Consider the following 14,841-nt stretch of genomic DNA (forward strand, 5'->3'; position numbering starts at 1 on the left):
AAAAAGAAAAAGAAACATAATGCATTTAATTAATCAAGATTAATGCTTTTTGATTGATGAAGAATATCACTGTAAAAGTTAAATATAGAAGACATTTTGGGAAAACAAATTTTCCAGTGTCTAAATTTAACTAGAAACTCCTGTAAGTCAACAATGAAAAAAAGCAGGAACTGTAGTGGAAAAATGAACAAAATCTGTGAAGAGCTAATGGGAGACAGAGAAACCTAAAAGGCCAACAAGCCATATAAAAGAATGTTCAGACTCATCAGTTTTCAGAGATATTCAAACCATGATATGGCTCTACCTTTTAGATTAATGAAAGCTGGAAAGCCATGTAGTGTCAAATATAGGTGGAATATAGGGCATGGGAATCCCTGTGCATTGCTGGTAGGAATGTAGACCAATGCAGCCATTCTGTGAAGCAAACTGGCAGCACTTGGGCAAACACAGATATCCTCTGTGTCTGTTGAGCTCTTGGTCACAAAAGAACTTTTGCAAAGATATAGACTGTTGTGGTGTTTGTCATGATCTGAGTTTGGAGACCATCTGTGTGTTTTTTACTGAGAGAGGAGACAGATTAGCAATTGGCTGATGCACCCATGGAGTGTTACGTAGCATGCAGATACAGGAGGAATAGGACTTAAATACAGTGGAAAGAGTAAGAAACAGGAAGAAATATATATATACACACACACACACATGCACATATATATAGAAACATAGTACTATTTATGTAAATTAGAAGTACATGTGAAATAACTACATGTTAAGAACTTATACATATGTGAGGATATTGGACTGAAGGCATTACAATAGGTGGAATATAAAAAGTTATATAAATAAAACAAGTGGTTTTAGAGGAATCAATGGATGATAAGGGCCCTGGTTGGAGAATTGTGATCGTCTCATCCTGTGCACATAAGAGACGAGGTAGGGGGTGGGGAGGAATAGGCGACACTATAATTGAATTCATTATTTTCATTTTGTAAATTTTTTTAACAAACATTAAAAGGTCAGACCTTTTGGAAGTTTGCCATAAAAGCTCTAGTTAAAATGCATTCATTCAGCCTTTCTATAAGTAGGTAGAATCTAAAGAACACATTGTGGATTCATGTGCAGTAATAATAAATGATGCTGGGCAGTGGTGTATGTGCCCAGCTGTTCTGGAGGATTCTTTGACAGAGGGAAACCTAATACATGTAGTTTTGTCTGCCTTTGCTTTACAGGAGTGGTCACCATCTCACAACTTGAAGAGCCTGAGAAAGAAACAACTTGCTACTCGAGAGGCCATGGCCCGCCAGACCGTAGTCTCAGACACAGAGCTGAGTATTGTTGAATCATCTGTGATCAGGTACAGTACAGTGTTTCTTGACACTGTCATTTGTGCTATTAGCATCATGGAACTTGGACAAGTGTCATCAGAAGGGACTCTGCTTTTGAACATAGTTTCATCTTTCAGTACATACCCAGATTATGAAAAAGTTAATTTTATCATTTTTATTATTGTACTATACTGTTTATTGTAGCTAGTAATATATGCAGTAATAAACACCCATCAGCATCTGTTAGTAAATGTGATCACTTCATAAACTCCAGCTTCTGAAATTCAAGTGAACATAGCATAGACATATACAGATAGATCATATTATCATTTATGCAAACCAAAGAAAATGCGTTGGGAATTCTAAATTTGTCTACCATCCCCATCCATACCAATCTTACAGATAAAAGCTTCAGAGATAAGGATGAGTCACTGTACAGCCCCGCTTCTGTTGAGGAGACTTCTATAGCAAAAACAGCTATGAAGTTTATTTTCTTGTATTAAGCTTAGATCACCATGCTTCTCTGCCCACAGTAAACTTCCTCTGATGGTATGACTGTTTAGGAGTGATTCATGTTTACCCATGATTAGCTGAGCAAATATTAGTTTCAGACTTTAAAAAAAAATAGTTTTGGATCTCTTAATGCATCTGTATTTGGGCAAGTCAGTTAATTATGGGTATCACTCTAGGAAAAAGAAATATCTTTATCTTATTTTTCACTATCCCAAAGCTTGCTGCAGGAGGCAGAAAGTAAATCTGAACTTAGTCAGAACATCTCTGCCCGGGAACATTTTGTATTTACTGATAATGATGGCCAAGTTTATCATCTCACTGTTGAAGGAAACTCAGTAAAAGATAGTGCTCGGATTCCACCAGATGTGAGTAAAACCTTGATTAAAACTCATCAGGAAGATTTTGTTTTGTTGGTTCCATATCCAGTGAAGGAATCATTAAGTTGGAAAGCTTCAGAAAAGCCTAATGTAAATAAACTTTATTTAAGGAGATAATAAAATTGATTAAACTTGTTCCATACTGCTACAGAATAATGCTGTAACTATTTTGATTAAGTGTTTACTGTGTGCTACTCATTTTTATTTCCATAATAATCCATGAGGAGTTATCTCCATTTTACCTGTAACAAAACTAAGGAAGAATAAGTAACTTTCCCAAGGTTACCCAGCTTACTTATATGGCAGAGCAGCATCTTAAACTCAGGTCTGTCTGATTTCAGTATCTGTCTTCTTTCCATTTCAGGCATTACCCTGAAGGATTTGACTTAGAATCTAGTATTATTTTTGGATAACAGTAATCAGGTTGTAAGTGTATAGTATTATTACCATTTACTAACTTATATATATCCTTCTTATGGCCTTGTGGAATCTGTAACTAAAGTTTTGTCGTTAATCATTTGTGTCAGCATGCATCTCATAGATGGTTTTTAATAGATGAATCATGAAAATGTTTATGTTAACTAACACAGGCTATTATAATGGTTAAATGAAGGCATGAGGGGATTTTTTTAAATAGGTATATTTATTTTAAATTGCCATCTAAAAATGGAATGCTCTAGTAAAATGCCAACCCCCCATAATTTTATAGGTGGCTTTGGGGTCTCATAAAGTTACAATCTAAATGTTGGCTGTGGCTGCAGTCTTTTGAAGTGTAATGGGGCAGAAGGATCCGTTTCCAAGATGGCTGACTCACAAGGCAATTGTACATTAATGCTGGCTATTGACAAGGGACCTCAGTTCTTCCTCATGTGAATCCTTCCATAAGGCTGCTTGAGTGTCCCCACCACATGACAACTGGCCTCCCCTAGAGCAAGGGATCTGAGAAAGCAAAAAGGAAGTTGCAGAGTCTATTATGACCTAGTTTCAGAAGTCTCTTCAAAGGCAACTTCTTAATTAAACATTCTATTATGTGGTTAGGAAAGTAGATATCTTAAAGTGTTGCTTCATATTATACAGAATTTCATTTCTTTAATATAACTAAGTTTTTTTTATTAATTGACTTCATTATAATATTGATTTTTAAATCTAGTTTTTGTTTTGTTTATTTGCTGTTGGCAGGGTTTATGCAGTCATTGGTGTGTATGCTAGTCTACTAATGGCCAATTATTCAAAACACTGGAGTTTTCTTACTTTTTACTGTGGATACCATTTGAATTTTTATATTATACAATAAATGCAAAAACAAGATTTCTTTTAATAAATAGAGAAGTAATTGAGCAGTAATATTATTTAATAGCTAGCATGTATTAACTATTTATTGCATGGCAGGCATTGCTTTAAGGCCTTTGCCTTTATAAATTTATTAATACTAGCAACAACTCAAGTTTCACGAACTTACCCTACTTTATTGACAATAAATCCAAGACACAGAAAGGTTAACTAAACATGCCTCAAATCACATAGCAGTTTCAAGCTGGGATTCAAGCCCAGGCAGTGTGACTCCAGAGCTCAGGCTACTGAGCCTTCCATGATACCACCTCTGAGCATCTGTTAGAACTGCAGGTTCCTTTCTTCCTCCAAGTTAAATTGATGATAGTAGCATTTCATTCTTATATTGTGCTGCTATATGTAACTTCTGTGCAAAGCTTTCTGTGAATTTAAACTGCACATGCCGTTAGTAAACAGAATCTCTACAATACCTTCAATGATTCTACAATGTTCCAAATGGTATCAGTGAAGCTCTGGATGCTTTTTTTTCCAATAGAAAAATTACTGCCCAATTAGTTATAAAAGAGCTTTCAGTTTTCCTTGGAATGGATTTAGTTATCCTTGTCTAGTGAGAGATAAGTTTAAGTCAGTTCTCTGGAAAACATTCCCTTTACTTCTCTTTTCTTCTTAATTTCCTTTTTTTTTGAAGTTTCTGCTCCTCAGAAGACATCCACTCTCTTTAAATCTAGTTCAGGTAACTACTTAATGTTTATCAGGTTGAAATCTCCTGTTTCTTCACAGTTGAAATTGATAGGCAATGTAGCTCTTTGTTAGTGTCTGAAGCCTGTTTTAGGGTTTGATGACTAAAGTATACTAAAGCACAGCCTTTTAAATTAAGTTTCATTAAAATATTTATTATGATGCCTTTTGCAACATAGTAAAATTTATATGTATTTGTTGCTATTGTTTTCTAGGGAAGTATGGGTAGTATTACCTGCATTGCATGGAAAGGTGATACATTAGTGCTTGGAGATATGGATGGAAATTTAAATTTTTGGGACTTGAAAGGCAGAGTATCCAGGTAGGAGCCAATAATGAAATCTTGTTGTTTAGTTTTTTAAAAATGTGACATCTTGATATGATTCCATTAGAGGCTTGTGACTTAGCAAGCAGGATCAGTAAACTCGTGGAGGTGTAGCTTGGACCCTTGGGTCCCTTGTCACCTAAACTTGGGAGGATGGGCCTCAAGCCAAGCATTCATAGGAGACTGTTATCTGCAAGTGGCCCCTGCAGAAGTCTTAGCTGACCTTAAAGGGCAGGCCCTTTCTATCACATGTGGCCCCCAGTCTCAGCAGGTAAAGGGTTCACGCATCATCAGACCTGTCAGAACTGGAAATAGTGAGAGACATTGAATACAGTTTCTGGTGACTAGATCTCGCTCTACATTGTATTGGTGTTTTTGTTTCTTTGTCTTCAGAGGAATACCTACACACCGAAGTTGGGTGAGGAAGATTCGTTTTGCTCCTGGTAAAGGAAATCAAAAATTAATAGCAATGTATAATGATGGAGCTGAAGTGTGGGATACTAAAGAGGTAGGCCCTCTCCATGAGGATAAAATGTAAATGAATTGTTAGCCATAGGAGCTGTGCTTTTTTAAAAAACTTCTTTCTGATTTAAAAATGAAAACTACTTAATGAGTTTATCAAGTTTCTCATAACAAATTATTTTCTTTTAAAACCTTTTACTTTACTATATGTTCTAAAGGTAATAACTGAAGATTTATTTATTCTTTAATGTTATCATTGTCTTTGAGACCTTTAAAATGCTGCCTATTTGTGGAAGATAGATTGCCAGAGGCTGTCCAATTCTAAACTAGCACTGGGCCTTTGCCACAGACTGTCTTCCTTGACCATTTAATCTAGAATAATAAACGTCTTCCTTTTCTGTCTGGAACTGATGCCCAGATTCACTCTTGAAGGTTCAGATGGTGAGCAGTTTAAGAAGTGGGAGAAATGTGACCTTTCGTATATTGGATGTGGACTGGTGTACGTCAGATAAAGTGATCTTGGCCTCAGATGATGGATGCATCAGAGTCCTAGAGATGTCTATGAAGTCTGCGTGCTTTAGAATGGATGAACAAGAGTTAACTGGTATGGAATCCTAACGATAGGGTGCTTTGAAACCTGTCTTTACTTTGCTGCATGCTGCTATATTTTGGGGAGAGAGCTGCTGCTTCTGTTTCATTTTAGTCTTATTTTCTTAGAATCTGAGTTTAAGAAAACATATTAACTTCAAGTTTGAATGTAAGAAAACATATTAACTTGAAGTTTGAATGTTTTTACTGCTGAGATGCTGCAATCTTCGTAACTATAGGTGTCAATCATTCCCAAATCAGATTTTATAAATGCCCCTTTTTTGGCTCTTTGGTTCATTAACAAGATAAAAGATGTTTACATTCATAGAAATGGCTTACTCAGAATTTAGGCGGACTCATCAGAGGACTAAATCTAGAGATAAGGCGGCTGGCTTGTTAATAATGGCCTTATGTCTTTTACAACCATATATCATTGAAAAGTCACTTTGGAAAGTGTTCTGAGTATTGTGAATATTGATGCCAATCTGTGACTAGTATGACCAGTCAAAGCAAATTAGGAGATTGCAGTATCTTGCTCTGTTCCGTATGGTTGTTTTGACATTGCTTTTTACCAGAATAAGAAACATTTTAGTAGAATATACCCCATATTTGACTTCTAAAAAAAAGAATGGGACGATTGTGAATGCATCTATTTATCAGTTAAAAGGCAGTTTTTGGCTGATGAAATACAGTTTTCATCCTTGAAAGATATTTGATCCTCATTGGAGCAGAGGAGGGAACTTCTTGCCTGAGTATTCTCCCAGCAAAACTTTGGTACACACTCCAGGCTGATATGTAGAAAATTTCATGAAACTCTTCTGAACCTTCATAGAGTCAATATTTGGCATTTCAGAGACAATAAGGTTTTAAAATCCTGGCTTTTCACTTTATGTTCATGCTTGAGGCACTACCCAGTTGCTGCTAATGTTAATGGGGCTGCCTTTAACTTACGTTAGATGTGCTTTGGTTTTTACTGGCCACCCCTGCCCACTGCATTTGGGCACCACCACTTCTTACTGTGTGACTGACTGCCATCAGGTGAAGCCAGAGTTCAAGACCCATGCATTCCCATGTCTGTCCTTGAGTCATTTGCCAGCTCTGTGGAAGCATCAGGATGGCCTTCTCGGAAAGGGCAAGCATTGGTATTCATTTAAACTTAAAGGTATTGAGGAAATTGAAGGAACTTCAAGGGTGGTTTTTGAAAAAATTAGTTACTAATTATAGGTAAAGAAGTGTGGAACTGCAGTCGAAATGTTTGAAGAGCTTTTCCTTCACTTTGAACATAAAATTCGAATCTAAAAAGCTCCAAAGTCAAGGTGTTTCTTAAAGAAAGAATCTGGTGGTAGTGTAAATGAGGAGTGAAGAAAAAAACACCTGTGTGTTTACCTCCAGATACACAGCTGATTTGGTCTTGGGGAAAAAAGTTTGATATAATAGATTTCTATTCTGAGAAATTAGAAGTATATTTGGGGCTTAGTGATATGGGATAAAAATATAATTATTTTCGGTCATAGGCATTAATACATCAGTATTTCCTATGTATTCTTCAGTTCTCCTTGATAACAAGTAGAGAACGTCATAAAATATTGATTCACATCTGTCCATTTTTTTTATTGCAGCTTAGATTGGCCCCTTCTTCCTCCGATAAAGAGAGGTCAGTCAGGCAAATTAGAAGATTAGAATTCCTGTTTGAGTTGGAGAACCTTTCTTGTCTGCTACCTAATTTGTCAGGACCATAAAGTGCCATAAAAATAAATCTTTATAGTCATTTTGGCAGCATCTAAAAGGAATGTAAGAGTATGAGACTTATTTAATAGCATTCTGGTATCATGCAGTGTCTGTACTTCTTAAATAGTATTTACTTGATATTGGGGAAATTTCCTCCTCAGTGTTAAAGGCCACTGCTAAGCACATTTTCCTAAGTAAGCATATATAGAAAGAAGCTTTCCAAAATCAGGCTTATGCACAGACCTTTTCTCTTCCTCTGCCTCATCCTTCCATAGTCATTTTCAGTAATCTTGGGGCATTCAGAAATGTGTCACAATGACTTGTAGTGTGGGGAGGTCCAGATACGCTAAACAACCTGGAACGGTCTGGCACAATGAAGAATTGTCCTGCCCCAAATGCCGGTAGTATCCTGTAGCTGTCTTCTTCCTCCTCATTGAGTCACACTGAATAAAATCACAAAAGGGGGTCCTTTCCTTCCCAGATTTCCAGCTCACCTTAATGTTGCCATTTCCAAGTGATGGAGGAGTAACTTTTTCTACTGCTTTTCTTCTTGGCTCTTTGGTTACTGATTTTCTGCATTCCTGGCATGTAGGTAGCTAAAAACCTGGGTGTTATGATTAACACCTCACATAACTTTAGCCTAAATGGAACAGAATCTATGACAAGCAACAATGATGCTAACTGCCTTTGCATTCTAATTGTGTAATTTCCAGAGGTGAATGAGCTCTTGCAGGTGAGTTTCTCCAGCTGTGAGATGATCACCTATTACTTTTTCATGCCTGATCTTTACCCTTCAGAAGGAAGACTTAAATTCATTTGAAGGAGGGAAGTAGTAAAGGTCACTTTCAGTTTGTTCGTGCTCACTGGGATGCTGTCAACAATATTTTGCTTTTGGAGAAATAACATGTATTTGTTTTTAAAAATAAGACATTTTCCTCTTTTTACTCAGACTTGGTAAATGTTGTCTTGCTTGCATTATGTAAACACTCTGGATGCTGCATCCTCCGTGGATTCTCTTGTATCTTTTCATTTGTTCATTGATTAAGAAATTACTACACAGCATGGGAACTTCTTTGAACCATTCCGAGATTATTATGTATTGTTAATTTTTTCCCCTGACATTTACCACATACCATGACGTAATACTAGTAACCACTGTCTGAACATGAAAGGGGCTGCTTGAAAATTTGAGAATTATATAGATTGTCATCTATGGGGAAGAAATAGAAAGAATTAAGCTAGCCACCTGCATCCCTTTCAGTGCTAAGTTTTCAGTGGCTCTGTAGGTGGTTAGATAAGCCTCATTTTTCCAAGATACAGTCCTTCTTTTATAGCCCAGATGTAAAAGAAGAGATGACTAAGTGGAAATTAAAAAAAAAAAAAGCAAAAGAAAAGCTTTAATAAGGAATAAAATAAAGTGTTCAATAACCAAAGCTAAATATAAATGATTATCTGGGGGAAATTTACAAGTCACAGACTGTCTACGGAGGGGAAAAAAAGATAAATCACCCTTCAACATATGAAAAGATGCTCAACTTTTATTCATAATAAGAAAAATACTTGACTTCCTACTAGTAAGGATAAAAGAAGAAAAAGAATGTTTTCAAATTTTTAAAAAGAGAAAAATACAAATTAAAACTGCACTAAAAAATCATTTCTTACCTATCAGATGAACAATTCAAAAGCTTGAAAATATACTGTTGGCAAGGCTACAAGGAAACGAGCACTCTCATCCATTGCTTACAGCGAGATCCCTATAGGAAGGAATTTGGCAATATCTATCAGAGCTACATGCACATTTACCTTTTTACCCAGCAGTCCCAGTGCTAATAATTTATCTTAAGATGTACTATCATACATGTGACCAAAATGCACACAGTTATTCATAGTGAAATTTTGGAAAGAACCTAACTACTTAGCCATAGGAGATTGGTTGAATAAATTTCGGGACATCTGCAGAAGAGAATAATCTATGCAGCTTTAAAATAGTGAGGAATAGCTCTATGACCTGATATAGAATGATATCTAGAATATGTGTAAGTGAAAAATGCAAGCGTAAAAGAGTGCTTATAGCCTGCTTGTGTACAAAGGTGAATTTTATACATAGCTGCTTGTACACATATGTTTGCTTACTAAAACACACACGCATACACAGAGTAATCCAGAAACTGGTGAGAATAGTTAGAGCATGTAGATGGAAAAATGGAGAGTGTGGGGATAGCAGTGAAGCTCTTCTATCTTTGTTATATAGTTTCAAGTTTTGAACCATTTATGTATTTTACATATTCAAAATATACAGTGACAAAAAGGGTGAAAGAAAAATCAAGCCCTAAAATTGAATGCAAGAAACAGTTGAACCAACTGTGTAACAGCAACATTGGTAACATACACACACACACACACATACACACACACACACACACACACACACACACACACACACACTTCAAATAACTGTAACACCGAACTTCTCACTCACTGCCCACCTTTAGTGGTTTATATTCTAACGACAGAGAGTTGCTAAGGAATGTTGAACTTTACCTGAGTAATTGACAGTGGCACTAGTAATTCTGAAACTGTTTTGTACATTTTATAGTCTGGAACAATTTAGTAACCAAATTGCAGAACCAGGGTCTGTGCTGATGCAAAGGGAGATAGAGATGTGAAGTGGCGGTGGTGGGAAGAAACATTCCAGGGGTGGATTTGGATTGATAAAAAATCATGACTTCTTGAAAATGTGTATTCCCTGGCTCTGCTTACAGTGTTGTTACATTGACACTCAATGGCAATGAGCACACATAGCACCAGATTTTACTCTGTAAATTCCATTCCCAGGCTAAAAGGAGCCAGGGCTCCTTGGACAAAAAGTTTATTTCAGGACAGAGGCATAAAAGATGCAAGATGGGTCTAGGGCATCTTGTGGTGCCAGAACCCAAGTAAGGAATTGAAAAAACAAGGATGACCTGATGTAAGAGATAAACGGTTATGAAAGGCTTCTGTCAAATCAGGGGCAGTCTGAGCATCACGAAAAACAATGGTGGTATGGATGTAAGTGCAGAATACCAACAAGCCCTCATTCCATAGTAATAGTCACAGTAAGAAAAGGGGGAGTGGGCAAGAAGCGAAAGCTCAAGTGGGCAGAAGAGTGCCGGCTGACAAATGCAGCAAGAATAATATTAGAAAATCACCAGTTTGTGACCCCTGTTACAATAATTAATTCAAGCAAGGATCACTTGTGGATGTCAGATCGCTGAGTGAAAGGATGTTTGAGGATTGGAAATTCAGTCTGATGGTATTTTCCCCACATGATACTTACTAATTAATTATACAGGGGGGAGGTGCCCTGATAAGAGAGCGCTCTGGTGAGTACCCCTTAGCTAAATGATCAGATTTAGTGTTTTCTATAACCAGACAGCTAATGTGTTCCTTCTGGTACATGCAATGCAGTGAAAAATGCACAGCATCCTTTGTTCAGACTCTGCCAAAAATGTTTAACCTGAGTCTGATAATCAGAAACCAGACAAGTTAGAACGTAGGACATTCTCCACAGCAGTTGACCAGGACTCTTCAAAAATGGAAAGGTCATGTAAGACCAAAACCAAAAAATGGGAGGACCATTCTAGATTGGGGTTGACCAACAAGACGTGACAGTGCAGTGTACTGGCCTTGACTGGACCCCAGATTGTTTAAAATAATACAGCTGTCAGGACATTCGGGGAATAACAAGGAACTTTTGAATTTGGACTACATTTTAACTGATTTTACTGAATCAATATTAAAATTCTTGGGTGTAAAAAAACATTGTTAAAAATATTTCCAATCACTTTCTGGAAATATTTTAAATTGAGAAGTCCACATAAAGTATTTTATGTATAATTTAATTTTTATTTAACTACATAGAATGAAGTTTTGTAAAGCAGAGCTTTCCAATAGAAACATAATGTGAGCCACATATGTAAGTTTAAATTATAGAATGCACATTTTAAAAAGTAAAAAGAGATGAAATTAATTTTAACTAAAATTTTATTTAAGCCAATATATCCAAAGTTGTATTTCAACATATAATCAGTATTAAAAGTTACTAGTGAGACATGTTACTTACTTTCTTAAGTATTCATTCTTCAAAATTCAGTGGGTATTTTACATTTATTATAAAATAACTTGAATTGCCCTCTAAATTAGAGGACAGATTTTCAGCAGAAACGGTCAAGCTCTATTTAGATTTTATAAAATTTTCAGTTGACAAAGTAGCTATGTATTCAAATTGTTTCAAACATACTTAAGAGTTATCCAATGACTGAATCAATAATCACTTTTTAAGTTTAAATTAAGTAAGATAGACATTCATTTCCTTCATTATACTAGCAATATTTTAAGTGACTATCATATTGGATATCATACTGGATAATAGCACAGTCCAAAGTTGTTATGGATCACTGATATGATTTGGCTCTGTGTCTCCACCCAAATCTCATGTCAAATTGTAATCCCCACAGGTCAGGGGAGGCAGCTGGCAGGGGGTGATTGGATCGTGGGGGCAGATTTCCCCCTTACTGTTCTCATGATAGTGAGTGAGTTCTTAGAAGATCTGATGGCTTAAAAGTGTGGCACTTGCCCCCCTTGCTCTCTCTGTCCTGCTCGCCATGTGAGATGTACCTTGCTTCCCCTTCACCTTCTGCCATGATTATAAGTTTGCCTCCCCAGCCACATGGAACTGTGAGTCAATTAAACCTCTTTTCTTTATAAATTACTCAGTCTCAGGTAGTTCTTTATAGCAGCTTGAAAATACAGTCACTTAAATAAGCCAATACCATTTATAGGTTTATGTCATTTTGCATAATTGTATCTATTCCAGGGATCCATGGATAAAGGCTCTGCAGGATTCTGGTGGGGAATTGTTAATAAGGCTGAGCTGTAAAAGCCAGGGCACCCCCAGAAAATTGGAGCTAAGGTCAAGAGTCCAACAGAATGTAGGGTGGTCAGAGCAGAGCTGCTGGGCATTGCAGCCTTTAGGTCTTCTGCTTCTTTGCACTGGAACATGTTGACAACTAGGCAAATCTTGTTTATTAGTTATTTTTAAATAAATCTTGTTTATTATTTATTTTTAATATTTAAAAATAATGAACTTTATTGCTATTTGTTGAGTCTGCATTGAATCCTTTATTCAAGTAGAACCAGAGTTGTATACCACACGGGATACTTAAATTTAAAAGGGAAAAAGAAGAATATGTTGATCAGATTTGAATGCAGAGACTGTGCTCTTGGCTTGTGCTTCCTAAGCAGTGACTACATTGAATATACTCTCTCAGTTGCACCAGATTTACCTGTTGCCCTCTGCTGACTACTCTGTAAATGGTTTATAGGCAAAGCTTCATTGTAGTATGAAACTTCATTTTATTTTTAAAAACCTTTCTTTGTTGTCTAGAGCCTGTGTGGTGCCCATATCTCCTTGTCCCAAGGGCCTCCCTTGCCTTGAAAGCCTTCTTATTACACCAGCCTTGGAATGGACAGTATTCTTTGGACATTTCTCATGTGTAAGTTTTTTCATTTTTCTTTTTCTTTCATAATTTACTTGGGGTTGAAGGACACCCATGAAAGTCAGCATGGCCTATACTCCAGGATTTAAAGGGAATGGAGCCTTTAAAGCCAAGAGACACTACAGAATTGCCAGGCTGCCTCTGGCTTCCATCTCTCAGGAGCTTTGTGGAAGTGTGGGTCAGTGAGGAGCTGTGAGGGCGTGTATTGCTCTCCAGTGGCTGTGTGCTTATCTTATGGTCTGAACATGGATGTGTCGTGATGACAAAAAGGTTGCACGTGAAGAGGGCAATGGAAGCCAGGGGAATTTGGAGCCAGGCCCATGCTTTTCAAAAGCAGCATCAACCATTGTGGAAGACAGTGTGGCAATTCTTCAAGGATCTAGAACTAGAAATACTATTTGATCCAGCAATCCCATTACTGGGTATATACCTAAAGGATTATAAATCATTCTGCTATAAAGACACATGCACAAGTATGTTTATTGCAGCACTGTTCCCAGTTGCAAAGTCTTGGAACCAACCCAAATGTCCATTAGTGATAGACTGGATAAAGAAAATGAGGCACATATATACCGTGGAATACTATGCAGCCATAGTATGGCTGCATGGATGAAACTGGGAACCATCATTCTCAGCAAACTAACACAAGAAGAGAAAACCAAACAGCACATATTCTCACTCATAAGTGGAAGTTGAACAATGAGAACACATGGACACAAGGAGGGGAACATCTGGGCCTATCGAGGAGTGGAGGGCTAGGGGAGGGATAACATTAGAAGAAATACCTAATGTAGATGATGGGGTGATGGGTGCAGCAAACCACCATGGCACATGTATACCTATGTAACAAACCTGTATCTTCTACCCATCTACCCCAGAACTTAAAGTATAATAATAATTTTTAAAAAGCAGCATAATTAGCTTCAGGGGTATACTTTGTCTTACAAATCTCAATATTTGACTCATTGCAAAAAAATTCACACAAACTATTATTAGTGATTATTAATTAAATTCACAAATATTACTGAACTCCTGCCATGTGCAGCATGGATTGAGGGTTTAAAGATAATGCCGGAAGTATCTGTTCTCCAAGCACTGTCTCCTCAGAATATTCATTCTGCAGAGCTCAGTGAATGAGCAGATCCCTTTAGCAATTGCTAAGTCCTTCATTCAAAGAAATCTAAACTTGATAGATTTTAAAGCCTGCTAATAAATTTCCTGGTTTCTTGAAAGCTAAGGAGACTCTCTTTACTTGTTTTGTTTTTTTTGACTCAATAAGATAAAAGCAGATATTAAAGGTGATTAGTGGGGTGCTGTGTAGATTTTTGTTAATTTGGTCTATAACCAGGTTTTTAACCAAGAACTACAAAGAAGGTTATCTCTGTATTAACATGACTTTTTTCAGGTCAAGAAATACATGATTTTAAGTGAAGAGATAATGAACTCATTCAAAATCTTTTCTGTGCAGTGACTATCCAGAAAATGAAGAAATAAAGAATCTCCTCCAAGAACAGTTGAATTCATTGTCTAAGTAAGCATTCCATGTTTTATTAGAAGATAGTAACATGAGAAAGAAAAATATAATTACTTTTCAAAATTAAAATAAGTTATGTTTTAGAAAATATTAGTGGCCCAAGAAGAGACTAGTCTGTTTGCAGAGGTTTGCTTCCCTTTAGAGCCTGTGTTTTGCAGAAAAAGTACTTATTCAGTAGTTATAGTGACAGAGCATCTGCCTTCACCAGATTCATGAGTACCAGCTGCTCTGGTCTCACATCAGGGCAGACTGGATGCTGCAGTGTGAGCATGCTTATAGCTCAGCCTGCCACTACCATAAACCTCCATGGGCCAGGCGCGGTGGCTCAAGCCTGTAATCCCAGCACTTTGGGAGGCCGAGGCGGGTGGATCACGAGGTCAAGAGATCGAGACCATCCTGGTCAACATGGTGAAACCCCGTCTCTACT

General features: G+C 37.0%; 1 protein-coding gene across 1 annotated transcript in view; it reads left to right on the top strand.

Moving 5' to 3' along the window:
* WDR11 (WD repeat domain 11) overlaps positions 1-14,841 on the top strand; it is a 59,632-nt gene that overhangs the window by 36,171 nt on the left and 8,620 nt on the right. The window contains exons 15-21 of the mRNA XM_017508565.2: positions 1,227-1,351; positions 2,053-2,200; positions 4,456-4,562; positions 4,959-5,073; positions 5,460-5,631; positions 12,769-12,877; positions 14,349-14,411. Coding sequence (XP_017364054.1) covers positions 1,227-1,351; positions 2,053-2,200; positions 4,456-4,562; positions 4,959-5,073; positions 5,460-5,631; positions 12,769-12,877; positions 14,349-14,411 — 839 coding nt within the window. The remainder of the gene's footprint in view (positions 1-1,226; positions 1,352-2,052; positions 2,201-4,455; positions 4,563-4,958; positions 5,074-5,459; positions 5,632-12,768; positions 12,878-14,348; positions 14,412-14,841) is intronic.

Source organism: Cebus imitator, unplaced genomic scaffold (genome assembly GCF_001604975.1).
Source record: "Cebus imitator isolate Cc_AM_T3 unplaced genomic scaffold, Cebus_imitator-1.0 Scaffold396, whole genome shotgun sequence".
NCBI classification, from domain to species: domain Eukaryota; kingdom Metazoa; phylum Chordata; class Mammalia; order Primates; family Cebidae; genus Cebus; species Cebus imitator.